The 26801-nt window shown below is 44.7% G+C and overlaps 1 protein-coding gene across 1 annotated transcript in view; it reads right to left on the bottom strand.

Annotated features, from left to right (window-relative positions):
* The window catches only part of Fam189a1 (family with sequence similarity 189 member A1), a 237740-nt gene that overhangs the window by 58516 nt on the left and 152423 nt on the right, over positions 1 to 26801 (bottom strand). The window contains exon 3 of the mRNA XM_028872832.2: positions 18304 to 18438. Coding sequence (XP_028728665.2) covers positions 18304 to 18438 — 135 coding nt within the window. The remainder of the gene's footprint in view (positions 1 to 18303; positions 18439 to 26801) is intronic.

Raw genomic sequence — 26801 nt, 5'->3', positions numbered from 1 at the left:
TCTGAGAGGAAAATGCAATCTTAGCCCTTAGAGAAAAAATTTGCAAGTGAAGACTTGTTATGCTAGTAAATTCCTAGATAGAGACACCTGCAGACCTAACCTGCTGCTAGTTTAGGAGTTGAGACTTGCCTGGGAGGCGGAGCCCTTGAGTTCCCAAGTGTCGTGTGGTGCTGTCTATTTCATGGAGGAGGCAGTGTCATTTCCCCCATGTCAAAATGACAATTTATCCTTCACGTGACAACAGAATGTCACATAGGGTGAAGGGACACATTGCCTTTGCCCAGGAGTCTATCAAGACTCCAAACACCTTGTGCTGGAAACCATAAAGCTTTGTCATTACATTTTCAAGTATGAACTTTGCTCAGTGGCTATTTATTTCATAGACAGACTCCATAGCACACTGAAAGCTGGGCATGGGGACCACATCCATCAAAAAGCATTCTGGAAGGGAGAGAGCATGCTCAATATGAAACACGTGAAAACATGGCTTGTTAGTTTTCAAGTATTCTTTTTCAAAGACACTGAACCTCTGTGAGAGCGAGCAAGTTTATTTTCCAAGTTCAGAAAGGAATCAGTTACTTGCTGGGCTTTGCCTTGTTCCCGCCACTCACATGCAGCTTGTAGTACCTGAGCAACTGTCCCCTGCCTGGCTGGGAATCCCCGCCCCACCTCAGAATGCTAGGTGATTCTGGGGTTTAGTGTCACATGCCTCAGGGTCTTCATCTGTTAAATGAGAACAATAATGCCTTTCCTTAAGGGTAGTTTGAGGGTAATATCAGTGCATAAGTGTGCTTCCAGCAATGCCTGGCACACAGCAAGCTTCAATAAGCATTACTTCTAATTACTGTAAAACTCTTAATCACCTGAGTCCCCGAGTCTAAAAGCAGGCATGAGAGGATGAACTCCACGGAGTTCTTTAGTCCTTATCTCTGATGCTCAAGTCAATCAGTACTATTGATGATTAGACAGCTGCAGGACTGAAGTGTCCCTGCCAGACATGCTGAGATATGATCCCTCTCGGGAGGGATCCAGATGTGGGGCCTTTAAGAGACAATTAGTGGTCATGAATAGGTTAATCATGTAGATTGATTAATGGGCTAATGAACTGTCTCCAGGGCAGATTGTCACAGAAGCCAAATTGGTCTTTCTTCAGTGGTACTATCTACCTTGTCAGGATGCAGTCCCAGGTCCTCACCGATGAGGGAGATGCCAGCACCACACTCTTGGACTTCCCAGCCTCCAGAATTGTGAGACAATTAACTCCTAGTCTTTATCAATTATCCAGTCTTGAGTATATTCTTATAGCAACAGAAAATAGACTAAAGCCACATTTATCCAAAGAATGTTCTTGTGTGGCCTAAATAGTATACCATATTCTTTTTCTTCTTTTGATCAAATGATCAAATAAGATTTCTTTGTCTTCCTGCCTTTCCTTATGCTATTTTCCTGGTTCTTGAATGCTCTGTCTCCTGGTGACTTGTTTTACCCCGATACGGTTAAGTATAAGCAAAAGTAGTTTTATTAAAGTCTAGGAAGATTAAGAATGAAGTTAAAAAGAATGAAGAGGCACTTGTGGGAAATAGCAATAGCACACAAAGTCATTTAAGTGATCTTATTAGCCTTTGCCTCCTGAGTGCTTGGGAAATGTCTATTGCCAGAAGTAACATTCCCAGTCTATTTAACTAGCAGCCTCACACTCCCTTAAAGCCATCAGCCTGCCTCTTTCCTCATTCTGTCTGACTGGATAGTTCCCTTGAATGCCCTCCAGGGCCAAAGCAGATAGCAGTTCATTTGAGGACACAGGGATAAGGTTATTATGGATCATGGTAATGTGTGTGTCTGTGTGAGTGTGTGTGAGTGTGTGTGTGTGTGTGTGTGTGTGTGTGTGTCTGTGTGTGTCTGTGTGTGTCTGTGTCTGTGTCTGTGTGTATGTACATACGTGTGGAGGCTAGAGGTTGATGTTGGGTGTCTTTCTCCATCACTCTCCACCTTATGTTTTGAGACAGAGTCATTGACTGAACCTGGAGCTGGTTAATTCAGCTAAATGGGCTGACCAGTATCATCCCCCTGACTCATTTTCCCAGAGCTGGGATACAGGCTTGTGCTGTCACATCCAGCCAACATATGTGTTTTAGGGGGTTGAACTCTGGTCTTGATGAACGGCAAGCACCTGACCAACTGAGTCATCTCCCAAGCCCACACATGGAGGTGAATTTCAGGGCAGAATGGCCAGTGCTTGAGAGTGGGAACAGGCTGAGGAGGGTCGCAGAGCGGCGAGCAGCTGCTGGCTGCTGGAGGTCAGGAGTGCATTCCTCTCCATCTCACCACAGCATATAACAGACAACAAACCCCACCAAGGACCAAGAAGGGGCTGGCACCTGTGAGATCTGTCTGCCAGGAGAGGTGGCATATGTTGGGCAGGAACCTAGAGTGACCACATTTTTATTGCAGTCTTCAACATCCCCCCCCCCCCCCCCGCCCCTGTCAAGGCAACGCTGGATGGATAACCCTGGCACTTCATTGTTGGGGCCAGGCCAGGAGACTTCAGAATGTTTCTCTTCCTTGCCTCCCGGTCTCCAGTTTTGACAGTTATACCTCTGAAACAAGCTCTGCAGAGGGTGTTTTCTAGCCCCCACAGTGGGCGTCTGAAGCCCGTATGTAGAATGGTCCTGCTTTTCTCGGCTGCTCTTGGAACTGCCCTTGAGGAAAATGATGGTTGTCTGAACTGTGACCCCTCAACAGCTGATCCTGTAACCCAGATGCTGTGGATGACTGATGAGCAAGCAGGCCATGCATGCAGCATGTTACACTGAACAAAAGCATGACTCATGTTCCCAGTGGGAGAGAGTGGGATGGTGTGAAATTTCATCATGCTAAGCACAATAGCGCACTGTTCAAAACTTTTCAGTTGTTTACTTCTGGAATTTCCTAGTTAATATTTTTGGATCAAGGTTGACTGTGGGTCACGAAAATTTCAGAAAGCCAAAGAAGGATGGCGGAGCAACATTGATCAAATCAACCCCTACACTCCTCTTCCTCTGCCGTGGCCTCTGACGGTTCAGCCCTCCCCAGCTCTTGGCCTCCAACCGGAGCCTCTTAGTCCTGTCCCCACAGCGGCTGGAAGATCTGCTTCCACAATAAATCTAGCCACCCTTCTTCTTCCCTCTGACACACGTCCTGTCCCCCACCAGAGCCCTAGCTTTTACTTTTTCTCCGGTTAGAGAACAGGGTCTCGTAATGTTGCTCAGGCTGGCCTCGGACTCCTGGGTTCAAGTGATCCTCCTGCCTCAGCTTCCCGAGTAGCTAGAATGAAAGGAGTGGACCAGCAGGCAGGAAGTAGTAGAGAGTGGACTGAAGGACAAGATGGACAGGATGCCTAGAACAGAGAAGAGGAGGAGCGGGGAGAGGAGGAGAAGGGGGAAGGGAGGTAACAACCCAAAGTTCTCTAGCCTGAACAACCAGGAGTGATGATGATATCACCCACCGGTTGTTTTGGGGAGAGAGGGGCCGGAGCTGAGATGCTAGGTCCCATTAGGGAGCTGCTTAAGGGGGACGGTGGGGACCAAACCCAGGGAGTCCTGCTTGTTAGCTGAGCCTCTGTGACTCCACACAAATGGAGGCTTGTAAACTCATGCCTGTCTGGGGATCCTCATCTGTGAAAAGAGTCTAGGTCATCTCTGAGTGTGGAATGACTGACAGACCTACAATAGCTTGGAGCCACAGCAGGCAGTGAAAGTGAGCCAGCATTCAGTCATCGGAAAGGTAGGTGACAGGCATCTAGTCCCTAAGTGGGCCATCTGGGTTCGAGTCAGCGTAAATAGAGGAGGGACCAACACAGAGATAAGGACTCATGGGACTGTGGAAGTGGGTGAACTTGCCAAGGCAGGGTGTGCTCAGTAAAGAGCTTCCAACCAATGAACAAATGAAAACTAGACATCTTCAAACAAGTAGATGTATGTGTGTGTGTGTGTGAGAGAGAGAAAGAGAGAGGGGGGGGGAGATAGGGTCTAATTACATAGCTCAGGATAACTTTGAACTCACAATCCTCCTGCCTCAGCCTCCTGAGTGTTGGGATGATAGATGCATGGTGCTGTCTCAGGCTTAGATTTGTATTTTTGTAACATATACAAAGTTAAACCCCAAATGTGAAAGGCCAAGTTTTGAAACATAACATCTAGACATGTTTATGAGTTCATGTCTGTAAACTATTTCTTAAAGCCCAATACAAAATGACAATCACAAAGGAATTGAATTTGCTTGCTTTACAACCAAAAGCTTCTCTACGACAAACAGCACCCAGACAACGTGGAAGGATGAAACACAGACAGAGGGATGCTGGAAGGGTAGAAGACAATAATTTAGAATAAAGAGCAAATAACCCACCAGGGAAAATGACAAGACAGGCCACCCTCACATTGGAGACACAAAGAGCAAGAAGCCATGTGTTAAAGTGATGGTATCCAGAAGCAAGGGCATCTCCTCCAAGGCCCATGAGTGAGTCAGTACAGTTGCCATGGAGAGCAAGAGGGAAAGCCTGGCTGATGCACTCTTCCGCCAGCAGAGGTATGCACGCTAGAGAAAATCTAGCCTGTGCTGCAAAGTGCACACGGCCATTGAGTGCCCACTGCTACAGCAGAGAACTGGAGACAAGCCAGATCCGCTCACAGGAGACGCGCATGGCAAGAGCTGCAGTGGCCCATATCTACCCGGTACAGACACGAGAGGATGCGTGGGAAGGGACTTTGCTCACTGCACCACGAAGGGGCAAACTATTATGTAAATTTTGGTGAAAGTGTGCAGCTGCGCAGGGAACGGCAAAGGTCACCCCATGACAAAGGTTGCTTCCAAGCCATCATGGAACCTGTGGAAGGGAGGAGGGAAGACTGAGGTGAGGGTTCCGTCGGGGTATGTCAGAGGACATTATAATAAACTAAGGGCTGAATGCTTTACCTCCAAACTTCCTTTGTTTAAACCTTGACCTTGACGGGGCTGGAGAGGTGGCTTAGTGCTGGCTGCTCTTGCAGAGGACCTGGGTTCCATCCCAGCTCCCACATGGCAGCTCATAACTATCTGTAACTCCAGTTCCAGGGGACCTGGTTCCCTCCCATCTGTAAGTTCAGTTCCAGGAGACCTTACGCCTTCATTCGGCCTTTGTGGACTCCTGTATACACATGGTGCCCCTAAACTCGTGCAAGCTCACAGACATACACATAAAAAGATAAACAAACTTAAACTGCCCCTTAAATGTATATGTTGAAGGCAGTTGGAGGTGGGTTCCTTTGCCGGGGTGGTATAAGGACTAGATGAAGCCAAGTGGGTGGGACACCCTCCCCTGTGACAGTATTAGTAGCTTTTTATGAAGAGGGAGACATGAACTAGCTAGCACATCGCTCTCCTCATCATGTGACACTCTCTGCCTTACCAAGACCAAATGCTACACTTCGGGGCACCCCACTGTTTAGAACCATGGGCCAAATAAGCTTCTTCTATACTTTATAAATGACTGGGTCTCAAGAATTTTGTTATAGCAACAGGAAGCCCACTAACACAAGTGTCATGGCTAGACAAGCTTGGAGCTACTTGCCATACCATTCTCATCTCATCTCATCTCATCTCATCTCATCTCATCTCTCTCTCTCTCTCTCTCTCTCTCTCTCTCTCTCTCTCTCTCTCTCTCTCTCTCTCTGTCTGTTGAACTTGTTAATCAGTTCTGAGGAGCAGGATGCATGTTAATCAATGCTAAGATGTGCCAGTCGGTGCATGGGGCAAGGGGCTGCTAAAGGCATCCTATCATTTGAACAGCAAGGCTTCCTTGACTGTCCAGGGGTCGGCCACAGTGCTTCCGGTACCACTGTGTCTCTGTCCTCTAGCAAGTGGATTACGCTGGGAGCAGAGGATGGACCAAATCAGGTATGGAAGCCAAGGAATCTAGTTGTGAAATGCAGCTCGCTCCCTACACAATGTAGGGCCCCCTGTCTCTCCCTCTAGAATGAAAATAAAGAAGTCCACCACTCTGCCAGCCTCACAGAGGCTGGAAGATGATACAAAGTATTAAAAGAGCTGTGCATACCAGCTCACAAAGGATGTCACTCAGAGAAGCCCACCAGGTTCCTATGCAAAAAGAAAAAAGAAAAAAGAAAAGAAAAGAAAGAAAAAGAAAAGAAATCACACTATCAGGTCTTATCCTGCCCCTAAGTTGCTTCGGCTATGGTACATTATGTCCCATGCCACAGTCTCTCTCCTGAGGCCCCTCTCAATTTGACCACCTCCCCTGTGGACTTGATATAACAAGCCACACACAATAATTTTATTCAGCTCTTCCATGATTACATTATTCCTTGGAAGTTCCTGTAACCGGTTGCCTACTGATTGCTGAATTATATCAATGCCCCAAAGAAACCTATGAATTCACCTCTCTCTCTCTGATTCTATCCTTTCTTTCTTTACCCACCCATCTATCACAAAGGCTTTCTTATGGTATCGCCCGTACACAGTAACCGTACATATTTTACTCACGCAGTTTGATCTCCCACCAGGAGACTTTGTTGTGCTGACTTTCTGATGGTCTCAGCTTTCCCTCGTTCCTGTACATTTTCTCCTAGGGCATGTTTACCTCTCCACATCACATTCTCCTCTCATTCCAATCCTCATTCCAAACTCTACAAACAATGAAAGGCCTTTGAAACAGCCTCTCATTTCCAGGTGTGGGCTCAGTGCACCTTCCCCAGGCTGCTGCTCAGACATGTTCTCTAGCCTCATACTTGCCTCCTGCACGAGGCAACAGAACCCCCCTTAAGCCCCTTATTCGGACACTTGAGTGACTGGGATATTTTTGAGTGTACAGATGAGGTCAGTGAGTCCTACCAGTCCACTGCTGAGCCCTGACAGTCCCCTGTCTCCAGACCTTGGAATGGAAAGCATGCTGCAGACAACTTGCAGCATGAAAGAAGAAGTTGTGGGTTCCTGTGAGGGGTGAAGGATTGCACCTGTTTCTTCCACAATGCATCTGAGTCCTCCCCAGACTGCCCCCTAAGAGGTTGACTTGAATTCTTCTGTGTCATAGCCCCTGCATTAGGAGTGGCTACAAAATTCTTGTTAGGAGAGGAACCAGGGCAACCAACTGAGTGGATGGGGGGGCAGGGCAGGAGGCTGAGAGGGCTGTCACATCTTGAAGGTACATTTACAGGCTGCATTACGTTAGACCTTAAAATATCTGTGGTCATTTTAAATAATGAGGTCACAGCTCACAGAGATTAAGAGTGTCTTTAGCATTAAGCTTTCCAAAAATGACCCCATTTGTACCATAACTGACTTTTATCTAGCTTACCAGACACCTAGCAGTCCTTGCTCTGCAAAATTAAGGTGCACTTCTTCATATATAGTTCACATATACTTCATACAAAGGTTCAAAAAGCTGGTCTATCTATATTGCTTGGTGTTTGTATTGCAGAAACTTCTAGAACACACTCCAGAAAGGACCAGTCCCTCTGTCTTTCTTAATGTCCATGGTGACGCAGGATCTTGGTTTCATAGGACTTTTGTATAAGAGGTGGGGCATCTGTGCCTACATAATCTCCACATACACAGCAGTTCTGGTTGGAGATAATTTAGCAACAGAATCTCAGATGCACCTTGGGTCTTCCCACTTTCTCAGTTGCTGCCAACTCTTATAACTGCCCCTCCATCTCATTCATGCCTAAAACACGTATTACATTAATTTAGGACCATGCCCCACCGCACATGCTTTGGAGATCAAAAGACATCCTGAGGTGGGGGCATGCTCTGTGTTGGGGGAGTAGAAGCTGGTATTGGAGAAGAGCATGTTAAGAGCTGGGAGTGCCAGGGCTCTATGTGGCTCAGTTCCTTGAAAGTTGTGTGTCTTCTCTATAGAAAGAGAAGGAGGCTTAAGGGTAACTTTCTATGTGGGGGAGGGAGGTAAAGATAGCATCGCATAAACACTCTGGTCCTAAGCAGTGAGTGACCCTTCTGCCCCTGCTTCCTCTATGTCTGGCTTCTCAGGTCCCAACTTGTGAGAGCAGTGTGTATATGTGTGTTCCTGATATCCATTCACAAGTTCCAGCTGCATGAGGCTAGAACCACAGAAAGACAGTCTGACTAGACTACTCCCTGAGAGCTTTGGCAATTTTGCTAAGAGGATGAGATTAATATACCTATTCCATAAACGTACAGTATACATATTCCACAAAAATATCTTTTACCTCAGTATCTGAACTGTTTGGACTGGGTGTGAACTCAATAGGTACAAGTACTCTTCAGTGGACTAGCCAGTCAATGTGACTATTTCAAAGGACAGCTAACACCATCAGTGTTTCAAGCCTTTGTCAGTGTGTATGTCAGAAGAAACATGGTATCTTCACCATGCAGGGCAAAGTAGAAAACATTAGCAGCATGGGGCAGGAAGCAGCCAGTGAAAGAGATGCTGTTCAGGAGCACAGGGCCCCCTCTTCTACCAGGAGAGGCAGGCTTCTGGGACTAAGTGATCAGATCTTAGCTCAGTGTTTCTAGATGTTCCTTTACTCGGAGGCGTAAGGTTGCTAGTATAGATGGGACAGCAAGAACATGGCACCTTTCTCAGCTCTGACTATATCCCATCTGCCAGAGGTGCCCATCAGCCACCCCACCACTTTAGAACTTTGGGGGTGAGATTTCTTGAGCTGTGTAGAGATGTGCCACATCTGTAGAGCCGCTCTGTGTAGATTCCCATTTCTGAAAATGGAATGGGCAATCCCAGGAGAGGTGTGAATGTGAGCAGCATGTGTGCACATAAGCATGCTGGGAAAGTGTATCTGTGCAGGCGTGAATGTGTGGGGTATGTGCAAGTGTGTGCATTTGAGGGGTATATGTAGTGCGTGCATGTGTCTTTGATAAATTGGGGTGTATGGGTCTGGTGTTTCATACTGCAGTCAGTGCTCAAGTTTTACCACAAAACCATTCATTTATTCACAAATTGTTTTCATTTCCTTAGCATGAATAAGAACAGGATCAAGACTGAGGGATGAGTTGATTTTTCACGTCTCTAGATTTTTAGGGAAACTATCTTGGCTCTCTCTCAAGCTTTCTTGGAGATGAAGCACCTTTACAGTCAGCACACACCCTCTTGGGAACTCTCTGGTTTCTGGGGAAACGCTGACCTCCTTGCCTGTGGGTTAGCTTTCCTTGGGTTATGTGGTTTAGTGTCACTTGATAAATTAAATCAGGTACATGAGACAAGGTCTTCCAATCTGTTTTGAATTAGAATTGGGTCACTATAACAAAACCACAATGGCTTTCTTGAAAATAGCAAGGAATTTAGGGGGGATAAATACAGTATAGTACATTATGGATATTCCATGAATCAATTCTGATTTTTATGACTTTAGAAATTCTGTCAATACTTGAATAGAAAATGTCACAGATTTGTGTGGGTTTGACCCAGGGAATACAATCTTTAAACACTACTTTTTTTAAAAGCTTATCATTTCTTCATCATCTTTTCTTACAAGAAGAATAGACAGTACTTTATCCAGAAGGGTGCACAGACTTGATTTTTCAGTTGCTCTTACTCGCCACTGTCAAAGTTTTGGGAAATCAGAGAGCCATATCCTCATTTTCGTATCCTGCTTCCTGAGGACTCAGAAGGAATGTCTATCATTATGCCCCTTCCCCAGGCCAGGGCAGGGTTCATGGGGGACTGAGACCCCCAAAGGAGACTTGCTCACTGCCCAGATCGCAGGGCCCTCCTGACCTCTCCCAGACTGTGGTCTTCTCTCCCACACAATGACTGCTTCAACAATAGGATGTCACCATGCCCCAGTCTATAGAGATCTGAGAATCCCAGCCTGGCACAATGGAACTCTGGGTCCCCTTAAGTTGTCGGGTCTGTTCTGTCCTCAACTTGGTGGATAGAGAATTGAACATTTCACCATGGCTGTGTGTTATGTTTAAGAGAGAGGGTCGTGTGTCTGTCCGTCGTCCCCCCCCCCCCCCCCCGTTCTCATTTAATGCTTCAGAATGGCCAGGGGTGTGGTGTGGTGGGGCGGGGTGGGGAAGGACAGGACAGGGCAGGGCAGGGCAGGGCAGGGCAGGGCAAGGCAGGAGGCAGAAAGAAACGTAGGGCTTCAAGGCCTCCAAACAAGCAAAGACTACATGAGTGATGAGACACTCCATATCTGCATCTTATTGTGGATTCCAAGTCCCTTCCGCATCAGCCACAGACATAGCTCTGGGCTCTCTGTTCCTGTGTAACTAACCTCCGTGTGCCATGCAGGGGACAGGGAGGGTAGTATCACAGGCAACAAGCATTTAGCCAAACTAAGTCAGTACCAGTCACTCAAACACTACCAAAACCAAAGCTCTTTGATTGCCACGCCAACTCTATGGGATTTTGCCAGCAATAGCTGAGTTCCTTATCCAAGGATGGATAATCTATAATTGAACATGAACACTTAGACACGCAGTGTTACTAATAAGAGAAGCAAGACCTCAAATGAGACCATACCAAAGATCAATGAAGCCACTGTACTCGCTGACCTAAACAGAGAGATGAAGGAAACCAATCAAGGAAGTATTTCTCCAGTCCCCTCCCCCACTAGGTATCAGGAGCATTCCTCAAAGGCTAGACAGGGCCCCCATGAACACATGTGCAGATCCATCCTGCCCAGGGTGACCCCATTCCCCACAACCCAGATTTGTTCTCAGGCCCAAGAGCTTTAATACTAGCAAAGCAACACAGGGGCCCCGAGGGGTCCCCCCTTCCTAGGAGGAAGTCATCCATCACGGCATGTCTTAAGTTTTCAACAGCAACGTTATGTAAAAAATGACCGCACCAGTAATTACAAGAAGACTCGACAACATGATTAGATTTATGCATCTCTTGGAGGAAGAAGCCTCTGTAATTGTGAAAAGAAAGTAAAATGTCCTAAGCAAAACCTATTTAAAGAGCACAAGCTTGTGTTAGCATCGAGGGGTCCAGAATCTGCTTTAGGGCTTTGATGTATCCACGTTGCTCAGAAGAAGGATCTGAGAAAGACCCGTGAAGAGCTGGACGAGGGGAGAAGAAGGCAGCTGGAGTCCAAGGGCTGAGCCCCAGGTCCAGGGCTTCCGGGACTGAATGAAGAAGGTTGACGAGAGTGCAGCCTGAGCTCAGCATCACACTGGAAGTGGAGGGCAAGGCAGTGCTGCAGGGACAGCCAGGGAGAGACTTCAGAAAGAGAGTGAACTGGGGCGGAAAGTGCAGTTGTAAATGAGAGAAAAATGGCAGTTATGAAATATCGATAAAAATGGTCCGCACAATGTGCTACTGTTGTTGTAAATACATAGAACTGTGGAGGTGGGGGGGATCAAATACACACTTCAAGAAAACGTGCGTGGAGTGGGAGAGACGTGCCTGAGTCACACCGCTCTTGCAGAGGACCCAAGTCAGGTGCCCAGCACCCACATCCAGCGGCTGACACTTGCCTGTCATTCTATCTGCCGAGGATCTGACGCCTTCTTTTGTATTCCACGGGTACCTGCACTCACATGCGCACATCCACACACTGAAACATATTTTAAAATAGTAGTAAATAAATAAATCCTGGGGCTGGCTGGAGTGATAGCTCAGTGGTTAAGAGCACTGACCGCTCTTCCAGAGGACCTGGGTTCAATTCCCAGCATGCACATGGTGGCTCACAACCACCTGTAATGAGATCTGGTGTCCTCTTCTGGCCTGCAAGGACACATGTGGGCAGAACACTGGATACATAATAAATAATAAATAAAAATAAATAAGTAAATAAATCCTTAAAAAATAAAACTTGTCTAAAATAGAGCAAAATGTAAACATACACCTAATGGCCACAGGGTATCAAGACATACCTTAGTGAGACTAATAGACCTAATAATTGAAAAACACTATTGAAACTGAACCTAAAAACTGTCATACCAACTCCAGGGGAAAGATGGGCAAGGAGTAAGAGTATAGAGCAAGGTGGGATTGGTCAGCTGCAGTGACAAATACCTCCCACCAAACAACCAAACCTTACTTCTCATTCATACTATCCATCCGACCTGAGTAAGGTGCCTGAGGCTCTGTGTCCTGCGGTGAGCAGCTCATGGGGCAGGACACTGAAACTTTTCACTTTCCATGGCAGAGGGAAGGAGCTCTGAAGACTCGCTCCACAGTCAAGGTTTTGGAAATGATACATATAAGTTTGCTCATGTGCCCACAGCAACCATGGGGAGCCGAAAAATACAGCCTTGCAATCTGTGGGAAAAGCTAGAAATTTTTAATGAATTAATTGCAATTTTTTAATTAATTTTATTTTATGTGTATGTGCATGTAACTGAGTGTATGTATTGCACCATGTGCCTTCAGGAGCCAGCAGAGGCAAGGGTCCCCATGAAGTAGAGTGACAACAGGTTGTGAGTCACCATGTGGATGCTGGGAACTGAATCCGGGGCCTCTGTGAGAGCAGCAAGTACTTTTAAACACTCAGCCATCTCGCCAGCCCCAGCTTAGAGAATTTTAAGTACCATTTATAAAAGATTGAAAAGGCTGAAAAGTTGTTAGGAGGATTTTAGGATTTTCTCTTTGTAAATATTCAATGACAAAAGAGAACGGCATGTCCTAAGGTGGGATGTCTGGGGGAGCAGTTCTCAAGGATTTTATATGGGCAGAGATAGAATCTTCTGGAACAGGAGTCCATGTGTGTCATAGGCTAGAGAAAACTGGCAAAGACACTGCCTTACAGTTGGGACAGAACACCGGGTTCTGCAAAAATCCCAACTGAAGTTGAGCCCATTCACACTTCAGGTCACAGAGCAACCAACCAAATTCCTAGAGAGAGATGGAACCTCCAAGGAGAAACAGGAGAACCTGACCAGAACAAATGCAGCCAAACACCAGCTCTAGTGGAAAAGATGGACAATGAATAAAGTCACCAGACAGATGGAAGCAAGAAGGACCAGCCCAGTGGAAACACTGGGAACAGGGAATAGCTGCCTGCTAGGAGGATACTACATGGAACTTCTAGCTGTCAAAAGGCTGAGGCAGTAGAATGACCAGAAGTTCAAGGCCAGCCTTGGCTATATGGTCTTGAAAAAATAAAAAAAGAAGTCACAGAAATGAAAAATGCTTTAATACCTAGGGCTATGGTTATATTCTATTTGTGCTGAAATGTGATTTTATTTGTATGTTAATAAATGCATGTGCCTGGGGGTCAGAGCTAATAACAAAGCATTTAGTAGAAGTCTGGCAGTGGTAGCACACGCCCTTAATCCTGACACATGACAGGCAGATCTCTGTGTGTTCAAGGACCAGCATGGAAACACATGCCTTTAATCTCAATACCAACCATAGAGACCTGGAGGTCTGTATAGACAGGCAGTGATGAGGAGGTCATGTGGTTGGGTTTAGAACCAATGAGAAGGCAGAACAGAAAGTCAATAAAAAGACAGACACACAGGAAGTAGGTCTCTTTCTCGGGGGAAGGACAACAGTGGCAATGAGGAGTAAGAAGGCAGTCTTGGTCTCAGCTCTTAGCTACTGCTCTCTGACCTCTGGGGCTTCTAACTCTGCATTTGGCTCTATGTTTATTTAATAAAACTGTTCAGAATTACATCTACATAGGGCCATTGATATAATCAAGGGAGGTGACTGAGAAGAGTTTGGGGGTGTCAGGTTGGCTCACCAGTGAGAAGTCACTTTCTGTCACCATGCTATCAGACTGCAGATGATAAGAGTATAAGATCAAAGAGGAAATGAAGAACATAGGCTAGACGTTTAGTATTCTGTGATGCTGCTGCCCTGCACTAGGAAGGCTTCCTCGGTTCTGCCTGACAGCCACAGGATTAAGTAGAGCTGTAGGATTAAGATGTGTTAGAATTTTACTGAGCTCTGCTTGTACTCCTGCCTGTTTCAGTTGAATCCCTTTCCTCTTATCTCAAGAAAGCAAAGGTTTGCAAAGCATGTTTTCGAAGATGTCCTAAGACGTGATTGACACAGCTGTCCTGTTAAACTGCAAGAGCTCATTTACCAAAGAATGACCCAAGGGCTGTCTGCAATAGCTGCATCTCTAAGTATGCTTAAACTGTAATAGAAACTTCCCTTCAGTAATCAAGGACCCAGAGACCACCCAAGGATGCTCACATACACAGAATCCAGAGAGACTGATGGTCACATAGACAGAATTCAATACCACTGCTCAAACTACAGAGGCTGAAAAATAAACAAACAAACAACCTGTAGAAAAGGGCTGGATTCCAGAGCTTTAGCTCTGTCTACTGCCTGATGGGATACATCAGTATCATTTGGTTTTTTGGGAGCCTGATTTCCATACGTAGATGACCTACATAGATGATGTAAGAAGAGAACAAAATCCAACATCCTCTCATGGATAGGAGTGGATTATATTACCAGCAATGTGGATCACTGACCGATTTGGAGCAAACAGTATTCTTAAGCTTTAAAGTCAGGAACAGGGAGAGAACATGTGCCCTTCACACCTCCATCCGGCAATATCCCGGAGTTCCCAGTTACAGCAAAAAAGCAAGAAAAGAGAATGAGCCATCCAGAGTGGAGTGTGGAGAGGGCATTTCAGGTGCTGATGGACTGGATGAAGGAAGCCTAGAGAACCAGTAAAGCAATGTTTCCAGGTGTGTCTGGGAAGGGGAGCTGCCCACGAGTCATGGAGCATGTGGGAAGGTATAATCTTAGTGCGGTTAGGCACCATCCAATCAGCTGGAGTCTCAGACTCAACAAAACGTGACAGTGAGGTCCCCCTTTCTCAGTCCTCTCCTGCCTGGAACATGGAGAACACCAAGACTCTGAACTCTGGGACCTACACCAGAGGCTTCCCAGGTTCTCTGGCCTTAGGCTGAGGGTTATAATCTGTTTCCTTGATTCAGAAGCTTTTGGCATTGGAGTGTGCTTCATTGCCAGAATCCCGGGGTCTCTGAGCCCATTGTGAGATTTCTCAGCACCCATAGTCAAATCCCCCAACTGTATTTATGTCTATAAGTGCCCTGCTGGGTCGTTCACTAGAGAACCCTGGCTAATACAGAAGAGGAGATGACAAACAGCCTCTGCACTACCAAAACATCAGCTACCAAAGAGTCCCTACGGCTAGTAACTGACTTTAGCAAGATCATGGGACACAAGATCAGTAACAAGCATTAAATTCAGACACAACAATGCAAGCCGATTCTAAAGAATTATGAAAATAGCACCAATAAGTGGGGGGAAAGGACAAATAACTCAAAATATGTGAAGATCTATAAACTGAAAATTACATGCTGATGAAGATAATAAACACTGTTGAAATAAAAGAAGACCTAAATAGATGCATTCAAAGCAATGTGTAGGTTCCACACAATCTCAATCAAAATCTCAGCAGGACCACCATAGAAACTGACAAGCATATTCTAAAGTGTATATGGAAATTCTAAGGACCTAGGATAATAGAGACAAGTTCAGAAGAATAACAAAACTGGAAGGCAGCAATAAGCCACAGACAGACACTCGAGTCCAAAGGTCTCCATCTTGCTGCTCTCAGGCAACAGCAAGTTTTCTTCACAGCACCACTACTCCCTACAGAGGCCTCCATTCAGGGACAGGAGCAAGGTCCCTCTTCTCCTAATTCCAGTCACTGCTATGGCTAGGTCATCACCCTCCCAACATGGGTATCAACCTGTCTTCTTTAAGCCTCCTGCCATCAGCTCTGATGGCTTCTGTCTTGAGTCTATTTTGAAAAAAAGCATCAGTAAGAAGTTTGGGAGAGCCTTTCAACTCTTACCAGCATCCAGGGTATCTGCATCTACATGAGGAAGAGCCACTGACCAGCTTCAAACAGTCAGCTAGGCCAGCCAGCCTTGGCTTGAATTCCTGGACTTCATTCCATTTGGCTAACCCATAAACAAAATCCCCATTGCCTTATCTCTCATCAAAGTAATAGTACGGTGCACAAGGATAAGACTGCACAGTCCAGGCCACCCCAGACTTGAACCTGCACCTTAAAGAAAGCATCATTCCCAAACTTCAATTCACAGCTCCTTAGAGGGCTCGTGTATGTGGGTCCCGAGTCTCACTGAATAAAGATTCCAAGGAGAAGTCCAGGGCTTTGGGGTAACAGACCAAATACTCTGTATAACGCTTTAGATTAGCAGGATGGTTTGGCCAAATGTTCTGCCAAAGGTCCACTGTTAAAAGCTGGATCCTTGGAGCTGGAGAGGCAGCTTAGCAGTTAAGATCACTTGCGGCTCTTAGGAGCAGAGTTTGATTCCCAGCACCCACACACAGCAGTTCATAACCTTATGTAATTCCCATTCCATCCTGTTCTGGCTTCTGTGGTCACCAGGCACAAACAAGCAATTTTATGTTAGTTCATATAAAATAAAAATAAATAAATATTAAAAACTTGAGGGTTTAGGAGGCAAGACTTTAAAGAGTCCTCTGGAGGATACCCTCCCAGGGGATTGTAGGAACCTGGACCTTTCTTCTTTTGCTTCCACCCCCTGGCCTGTGGTGAGATAAGTGATACTGTCCCACCACACACTCCTGGCATGATGTGCAGGCTCACCATGGCTCAGAGCAGAAGGCATTTGATCACACACTTAAACTCTAAAACTATACAACAAACTAAACCTTTTCTCTTCCAAGTAGATTACTTTGAATATATATATATATATATATACATATATATATATATATATATATATATATATATATATATATATATATATATTAGTGCATAAAGTTGATTGATCCACACAAGTGGCCCTCAGAGCCTGAGATCCCCTGGGAGCTTGCTGACTTTTCTAGGAGGTGGTGGTCATACTGTCTGTAATTATCTATGGTCTGACTATGTTCTTTAAATGTGGAAAGAAAGCACACCTGGGCTCGAGCAGCAACTTAGACGATGTCAGAATGAGATCAGCGAAGTCCACCCACTCCCCAGTGGGCTATGAATGGCCATGCAGGCACTGGGCCCTGCTCCCGGGCAGACCGCAGCATGGGAGACGACGGTATGGCCTGTGAAGGCATGTGATGTAGGACCACAAGCGATGGCACCAGAAGAGCATCCCTGGCAACCTGCAGTTCTGCCTTCTGCCATTTTCACTGGAGCTGTCACTTCGGTGGATGCCAGGACCCTGAACGCGGCCCGTTTCTCCATGTGGATAGAGCAGGTGTTGGAGAAACTCCCCCCAGACTAAGGACAGGAACATCCCACTTGGCCACCTTCCTTCTTCTCCTGGTTGGAAGCAGCTGTCTTTGAAGCCTGTGGTCCTTATAAAGCCCGTTTCCTGCCACAGGCCAGAGCTCTACACTCTAAACATCGTCTCACCACCAACCAAGAGGTCCTTTGATGGCAGCACAGCTTTTCAAAAACATCTCAGCTACTTTTGTTCAGGGACAAGGAAAGAACTGGGTTGACTGTCCATTTGTATTTTTAAGCAGCCATTTCAGGTTTTCAGTAAAATAACCCTTGTAAGAAGACAGCCGGGGGAAGAATAAGATAGCATTTCAATGTGCCCTCCCCATGTTTTCTTTGAGACAAGGTCTCACTGTGTGGCCCTGGCTGGCCTGGAACTTGCTCTGTAGACCAGGCTGGCCTTGAACTCACAGAGTTCCACTTGCCTCTGCCTCCCGAGTGCTGGGATTAAAAGAGCATCACCGTGCTCGGACCCTATGTCCCCTTCATAAAAGATCAAATGCTTTATAGGAGAACACATTGCCATGGGAGATTGTAAGGTTTCTTTCTTTAATATCTTTGAATTACATTTTTTTATTTTTTTATTATTTATATGTGGGTGTGCCTGAGCATGCCACTGTGTGTGAGGAGGAGAGAAAAGAATTTTCTGGAGTCAGTTCTCTCAGTCCTCCATGTGGGCCCTGGGGGTCTACCTCAGGTCATTAGCTTGGCAGCAAGGGTCTTACCCACTGAGCCATCTCACCTGCCCTAAATAGCTTTTTAAAAGTAAAATGAATAACCATGTGGTCCTTGGAGTAACAGCAGAGACTGTGAGGACAACAGAAGAAACCATGGCAACCTCAGCTGTGAAGAACTCTTTCAGCCATTTTCATCCTACTTTGCATTTGTCAGAGGCAGGAAAATGACCCGGTAAAGATGAAAACAGGGACCCAGGAATCAGAGCTTCCAAAGGACCATCTACAACCCTTTAAAATGCTCTTTCCGGAAGGACGGTCCCTCGGCATCCAACCACCTGGATGAATCACGAGCTGAAAGGAATCTATATGCTAATAAATCTTCCTTAATGTCTGCAGGAGAGGGAAGAACTGCGCGCACAGGCGGTGGCCAGCCTCACCTTCAAGGTCAGCCTCACGGCGTTGCAGTTCTCCTGCAGGGGGTTCAGCTTCAGGGTCTCCCCGAGGTTGCTGCATCCCGAGGAGTGGTGCTGCAGCTCACAGCAGACACACACCTCCACGCTGTCGAACTTGATCTAAACGGGAACACAGAGAAGCCTCGCGTTAGCACGACATTTGGCCTGTCCAGTCTGCTCTGAGGTCTGACAGAGCAAGGACACATGACATGGCTCCCTTGGAAACATACCATCACACCTAAAGCCATTTCCACTGGCCAAGGCCATGAATGCCACCAGGAATTACTCCAACTTCTTTTTCTTTCTTTTTTGTTTTTTGTTTTTCTTTTTTGTTTGTTTGTTTGTTTGTTTGTTTGAGACAGGGTTTCTCTGTGTAGCTTTGCGCCTTTCCTGGAACTCGCTCTATAGACCAGGCTGGCCTCGAACTCACAGAGATCCGCCTGCCTCTGCCTCCCGAGTGCTGGGATTAAAGGCGTGCACCACCACCGCCCGGCACTACTTCTTTTTCAAAAGCAATGATTCAAAAGAGAAAGGAGAGCTGGAGAGCTGGCTTAGTAGGTAAAGGGTTTGCCACATGCACACCGGCATCTGAGTTCGAATCTCCAGAGCCTATGGGGAGCTAGGCAAAGTAGCATGTGTCGGCAACCCTAGAGCTCCTGGAGCAGAATGGAGAGCAGAGGCAGAAGGGTTCCTGAAGCTCACAGGCAAGCCAGTTTAGTGTGCACATTGACAAAGAAAATCGATTCTTGAAATCTATTATTGAAAAAAATTCTCTTATACAATACATCCCAACCACAGTTTCCCCTTCCTCCACTAGAGACACTGTCCTAAGCAAGGTAGAAAGTGAGGACAGATTTGCAAGGTTGTCCTCTGATGGCACATGTGTATGTTTACACACACACACACACACACACACACACACACACACACACACACACACAGGACAATTATTTCATGAACTGCAGGTGAGCTACAGAAATAAATGTGATCTGAAAATCACTCAGGGGTTTATTGGTCTGTGGAGATATGCTTTGCCCCATTCTTCTCTCATGGTCAGAAATTTCCTGTCTTACTCCATTACTCCATGACCCCTGAAGCTCCTTTCCATCCATCAATATGCAATCCATCCTAATATTGAAGGCTTGGCTGAGTTTTCCATCCCCACCTCTACCCAACACTCATTTTGTTTAGCTGGAGTTACAGTTTATTGTCATACTATGTGTGGTTCAGATGGACTTGTCACTGTCAGGAAATTCTGAATAAGTTAAAAATGGCTCAGAAAATTAAGGGCCATGAAAGGAAACAGGTGCAGTCTTAGAACTTTGAAAAACAATGGCAAAACAGGGGGGGGGGGGAGTTTGAGATTCTCAGCTACAGGAAAAAGAACAGATTTACCAGTGCCTGAGCGGAAATGGGATTAAAAAAAAAGAAAGAAAGAAAACCTGGATATAAAATGCCTACACAGAAAACATTCACTTAAATCTGTGGGATTTTATTCAAAGCTGATGTAACACGAAACAAATTCTTTTCCTTAAGACTAGCAGGTGTCCACTTCCAATAAATCCTGACAAATGTTTCACACCAGGTGACTCAAAGTGCCCGTGTTATTTTCAGACAAATATTGGCCCACTGTAACTGTAACAAATGATTTTTCATTGTATGATGTACTTACTGCAAAGGATGGTGCCACAGACTTCCATGTATCATGCCTGTCATTCCTAATCACTGGGTGTAGGACTCACGCCACATCTACAGAGCCAAGGAATGTGCAGGGATTCATCAGAGGCTGGCTCTTCCTACGAGACATGCCCCCTGAAAGTATGGAGCTCGGGTCCCCAGATGTCATGCTGCCTTTCCATTTGCACCTATGTGAGCTGTGTCCCAGAACAAGGCCCACACCGAGCTCTTTCCCTGCATCCCTATGTTCCTATGACCCTCTCATCACACTGCTTACCTAGGCTTCTAAGAACTGTTTCCTCTCAGCCTTTGCTTTCCTGGTGTGGGAGCTTGTGTCTCCAGCTTCTCCACATCAATCAACCGGAGAACAGCTTCAGATGCATCCCAGTGCAACCCCGGGACAGGGGGTTGGGAAGCTTTGTGACTGGCTCTCATCAGCCAATGTGGGCAGAAGGGATAGGATGGGAACTCTGAGCCTCAACCTCCCTAGGCTTTGAGATTCTGCACCCTCCTTCCAGAACTAATGACCTTCAGAAAGAGATAACACTAAGTTCTGGGGAACTGAAGGGCCCCAGCCAGGCCTCAGCAGGAGATTCATGGAGTATAGCTATGTGTCTGGTTTGGCCATTGGTGTGTGCATACATGACATTATTATGGAAAACTTAACAGTTTTCAAATTACCCAAATGATACCTCTACCAATAAGGGCATAAGCATCCAAGCTCACCTGCATCTTCATCAATTCTCCCTAGGCGATGCTGGACTCACACACTGCTGTCTGTGGGGGTGTGTCAGAAAACAGCATCACATTTTAGGAGATGGGACTGTTTTTTTCACCACTCATCTTGTAAAAGAGCGCACACACACACACACACACACACACACACACACACACACACACACGTTCAAGGCAAACACACACAGGCCTTCTCTCCCCTGCCTGGGAAGCTCACCACCTCCCTTCCAGTTTTAGTGATCACTTGCCTACTTCCATCTGTATATTTTTACCATTGGCAATTGGATTACTTTCACATGTTTTCCTAACTTTATGCACTCCGAGAGTGTTACTATGTTTAGATGTGGGTGAGTGATGTTTATTGGCATCATATTAAATGGCATATTAAAATACCTCTATTTTTATGCCTAACCTACTGATGGACATTTCAGCTGTTGCCAATGCTTGGTAGTTGTGGTTTGAAAGAAAATGGCCCCTGAAGGGAATGGCACTATTAGGAAGGGTGGCCTTGTTGGAGGAAGTGTGTCACTGGGGGGGCAGGCATTTGATGTTTCTTCTGCTCAAGCTTCCCTCAGTGTGACAGTCACTCGACTTCCTGTTGCCTGCAAGATGTAGAACTCTCAGCTACTCCAGCACCATGTCTGCCTGCATGCTGCCTTGCTTCCCACTATGATGATAATGGACCGAACCTCTGAAACTGCAAGCAAGCCACCCCAATTAAATGTTTTCTTTATAAGAGTTGCTGTGGTCATGGTGTCTCTTCACAACAACAGAAACCTAATTAGACAGTAGTTAAAAGTAAAGCTGCTGTGACATTGTGCATTTGTGTCCCAGGACACACACGCAGCATTTCATTTGAGTATAATATACTTACTGAATGGAGCTACTGGGCCTCTAGGGATCTTTGTAGTAGATAATACAAGAAAATTTCCACTGTGTTTTTCTCTTTCTTTGTTTCTTTCTTTGTTTCTTTCTTTGTTTCTCTCTCTCTCTCTCTCTCTCTCTCTCTCTCTCTCCCTCCCTCCCTCCCTCCCTCCCTCCCCCCCCCCCCCCCCTCTCTCCTAATTTATATGCCATCAGAACAGTGCTGGTATCCTTAACTTTCATATCCTGGCTTTACAATTTTGGTAAGAAAAATAATGAAGGGAGAAGTTCACCAAAATGAGAGACGAAGCCAAGAAAAAGAAGAACAATGATGTACATAGGCAAGACATAAAGGAAATCCTGAGGCAATGCGAAGGGAACAAACAGACCATCTCTGAGACCAAGCAAGTCATATGGAAGCAGGAAACAGCAGCTCCGGGAACTATTCTGAAAATGGAAAGCAAAGCTCACCAAAACCACTGGGACAGGCTCACACCGAGAGATCTTCAGTCCTTTTGGAGCAACTGAGGAGAATTAGAAACAGGAACACAGGACACTAAACAGCATAATAAAACAATTCTAACTTCAGAGCCAAGAGCCAGGACACACAGTCCATGGTTCTGTTAAATACGTGGCTTGCCAATCCTTCAGTCTCTTCCCATCATCTTGAGACAATTACTTGTAGGGCAAAAGTTTTCAATTTTGGTGATGTCCATTTTTTTTTTACTCTTACATCTCAGTCATTAATGTAAGAAAGTTTTTTGAGCCCTAGATCCTAATGATGTTCTACTGATTTTCTCTAATGGCCTTATATTTTGATCATTGCTTTTTGATTCAGAAGACTTTTTAAGTTCGTGTGTGTGTGTGTGTGTGTGTGTGTGTGTGTGTGTGTGTGTAAGATAAAAGACTTTGGTTGAGGCTGATTTTTTTTTTTTTTTGCTTAGAGATTTAGTCTAGCTGATCCACTATTTGTGGTGTGGCAAGGCCCTCTCCCCTGCATTGCTTCCTATCTGTGTGAATCCACTTCTGGCTTCACTGGTCTGTCTGTCTGTCTCCACCACATACAGTCTTAATTACTACAGCTATAATCCAGAAATGGAATAGAAGGATTCTTCCCATTTTATTCTTTTTAAAATTTCCTCCTCCCCCTCTTCTTCTTCCCATATATGCTTTAGAATATGATTGTCAATGTCTATAAAACTTCTTGCTGGGATATTGATAGGAGTCAAATAAGCCTGCACATCAGTTTGGGAAGAATGGACACTAATTTTTATGTTATGTTTGAATTCAAGAATAGAGCACGTCTCTCCACTTACCTTGATTTATTTCACTACTGTTACGGAGTTTTCAGTGAATGAGTCTGATATATGCTTTGTTAGATTTATACTGGTTTTGAGTGACCATGAATGATACTTCATTTTACATTTCAGTGTCTTCTTTCTCATTTCTAAGGTAGAGCAATACATCAAATTGTGTTTCAACGTGTCCTATAACCTTTCCAAACCCATCTAATAGTTCTTTGTTGGTGTCATCTATTTGTATTGTTTGTTGTCCTTTAAAAATTTTCATTGTGATTTTTACACATAGATACCAAGGCGATCTAAATCGAGTTGATTTTGTTTTCCTTTGCAATCTGTATGCCAATTATTTTATTTTCTTGTCTGACTACATAGGCTTGAACTTTCATCCTGTGTCCATGTTGAGTAAGTCCTGTGAGAATAAGCATGCTTGCTTTGTTCTTGGTTTCAGGAGAAAGGTTTTCAATCTTTCACCATTTCACCATTGCGTGTTTCACAGTCACTTTGCCAGTTTGAGGGCATTACCTAATTTTTCTAAGTCATTTTTTGCTTGTTGTATTTTTCTTAAAAATATAAGCCCACTTCCTTTAATTACTCTACACATTATTCAATCAGAGAAATGCTAATACAGTTAGAACACAGTACCCTAAACTGAAGTCAGATGAAGCGGAGTTGTCATCTCACAAAATACAATTATTCAAAATAGTCACGACTGCTTTCCAATTCTCAAGATTAGATCAGGGAGTTCGGACTCCCTTTTTTTGGTGGGAATGGATTTTTTTCATACAATATTTTTTAAATCTGATAAGTTATTTTTTAAACCACAAGAGGATGTTCCATTTTGCCAACTGTCCTTTCGGCAACAGCTAATATAACCATGTGGCTTTCTTTCTTAGTCCCGTTGAAAGAGTAAATTAAATTGATTGGCTTTGTAACAATGTGTATAATTTATAAACATGAATATGTATTTCCTTTTGCTATTTTCAAGGACTTTTGTACATATGCTGCTGAGTGATCTCCAGGTCTCTTTTTCTACATTGTCTGTGTCTGCTTTTGATAGAATGATACTAGTTTCATCAAATCAATTTAGAAGTGTAACTTACTCTGCAGAAATGATGTTAATTTTTAAAATATTTGGAGTATTTGCCAATGTAACCTTCTGGCTTTGGATATTTTGTTCTGGGGAGTTATAAAATTATGCTGGATTAATTTTTCTATTTCTCAACATCTCTATTATTTTTTATTAAAATTAATTATATATAAGTCTATGGGGATCCAATGTAGTGTTCATTTTACATTGTGAATTATGTTACACCAATTTAAAAATCTATCGCTCCACAAACCAACTCTTTTGTGGTAAAACATTTAAAGTCTACCTTTAGCAAATTTTAAATATATGTAATATTATAATTTATTATACACACAACTGCACAATAGCTCAGTAAGGCTTATTCCTTCTATCTAACTTAGTAGTCCTAATGCTGTGACCCTTTAATACAGTTTCTCTTGTTGTGGTGACCCCCCCAACCATAGAATTATTTTCATTGCTACTTCATAACTGTAATTTTGCTACTTCTATGAATCATAATGTAAATATCTGATATTTATGATGGTCTTAGGTGACCCCTTGTGAAATGGTAGTTTGACTCTTGAAGAGGTCTTGACCTACCGGTTGAGAACCATTGATCTAACTGAAATTGTGTACCCTCTGATAAACACCTCCCTTTCAAGTCTCCTGCTCTGTAATTACCATTCTGCTCTGCTCCTATGAGTTCATTATTTGGATTCCAATCTAAGTGGGTCATGTGGTGCTTGTGTTTCTGAGCCTGACTTCCTTCACTTAGTACAGTATCCATGTTTATTACAAATAATAGACTTTCCATAAACAACACATTATTAGGTTGGAAAATCAAGGCAGGTACACAACTGGCTCCTGGATGAAGAAAGCTGCGAATCCTCCAGATGTGACCTTTCCCAAGGAAGACATGGCTGTGTGCTGGCATCCAGTCAGAATCCCAATGCTGCAGGTGGACTGGAAGATGGTACCCTGGAGATTTTATAGAAAAGTAATGTGTGCAAGAATTACCCAGAACATTCTTTACAAAGAATAATCATGGGAGGGATGGTATCAATCTCCTGTTTGAGGTGCTAAAATCAACACACTAAGATAATGGTTTTAAAATAGAGACCAGTAAGAGAGTGTCAGAAAAAGGAACAATGACCTAATGGAGTGTGATATGAGAAAAATGACATTTCAGTCTGGTAGGGATAGAGCAGTCTACTTACAAGGAGCGAGCTTTGATGGAGGTGGAAACTAGTCCAGCCACTGTTGAAGTGACAAAGGGAAGTCTCAAAAACACTAAAAATAGACCCAGGCTATGACCCAGCTGTTCCACCCCTGTCTGTCCACCTGAAAGACTCTGAGTCAACGTGTCACACACATGCTCGAGGTTCAGTGGGTATAGGGGCACTGCTTTGTATAGCTGTGTTATGGAACTGACCGAGATGTCCAACAGCAGAGGAGTGGACAAAGATAAGGTGGCATGCATATTCAGTAGCATTTCATTCATAGGTAAGGAAGAATGGAATTATGTGTGGCGATATATCATGTACCCTAATAAACTTGCCTGAGGATCAGAGAAGCAGAACAGCCAGCCACTAGCTCTTACCTCTACAAAATCCTTAGCCTAAAGAGAGTGAGTTCCTGTTTTCTCACATCTTATATACCTTTCTCTGCCCTGCTGTATTACTTCCTGGGATTAAAGGCACGTGTACTTCCCAAGTAAAGGCATGAGATCTCAAGTGCTGGGGTTAAAGGTGTGTGCCACCACTGCCTGACATCTGTCTAATGAAGTAGCTGGCTCTGTCCTCTGATATTCAGGCAAGTTTATTAGGACACACAATGTATCACCACAATTATGCAATTTTTCAGGAAATTAGATACAACTGGAGACATCATAGCCTGGAACGAAGGAAGCCAGTCACACAATATTGTGTTTTCTTTTATTGGTGGTTCCTAGATCTCACATAGATACATATAGATGAATGAAAGTAGAGATGAAACTGTAGGAACACAGGGAACTAATGGGAAGGGTTGGTCAGGGGATATGAGTCATTGATCAATGTTTAACGTACAGTTGGATGTAAATACACAGTGAATATATACAATGAAAGATGCTTCAAGTTTTGGCAAGAAGGTATAGAAATTAGAATTCCCTCGTATATGCCCTTGTATATTTCTGGCAAGAAGGCAAAATGGTATGGCCTTTGTGGAAAACAACACAGCATTTCTTCTTAAATTGGAATTACCATGTATCCAGCAAGTCCTCTTGGTGTGTATACCGGGTGAAAGAAGCCATAGTCGCAGAGGGGTGACCACTGCGGGACCCCGCTCAGGTGGGGCACCTGGAGCAGCCACGTTCATGGGACAGGAAGGAGGGAGCAGTTCTAGTTTTCAAAGGTAGGAAATTTGTAGGGAGGCAGTGGTGAATGTGGTGTCCCAGGAAATGGGCTTCACAAGAGTGTACACATACATGGTTAAGGTAGGACATTGTACGCGGTGTGTTTTCTGCCACAGTTGAAAATTAACATCTGGTTCTCACAGACCTGTTCTATAATTAAAATAACGGTGACACTAGTGTTAGCAAATGACATGGGCTCTTTCTGATCTTTAACAGGGTCCTAGAAATCTGGGACTCGGAAGTGATACTTTGAATACTCTGCGGCCCTCAGCAGATGGCAGTTATAGCCCACCAAACTATTGTAGTAGTTCAGAACACATTTAGGCCACAAATGAATTTCTGCACTGAACCTACTGGTTAGCACAGCCCAGCTTCGTCTACCTCAAGCATGCTCAAACTGTTCATATTAGCCTACAGCTGGGCATAATTAAACACCAAGTTACCACTC

Source organism: Peromyscus leucopus, chromosome 1 (assembly GCF_004664715.2).
Source record: "Peromyscus leucopus breed LL Stock chromosome 1, UCI_PerLeu_2.1, whole genome shotgun sequence".
Taxonomy (NCBI): Eukaryota; Metazoa; Chordata; class Mammalia; order Rodentia; family Cricetidae; genus Peromyscus; species Peromyscus leucopus.
This window is presented reverse-complemented; position numbering and strand designations above follow the sequence as displayed.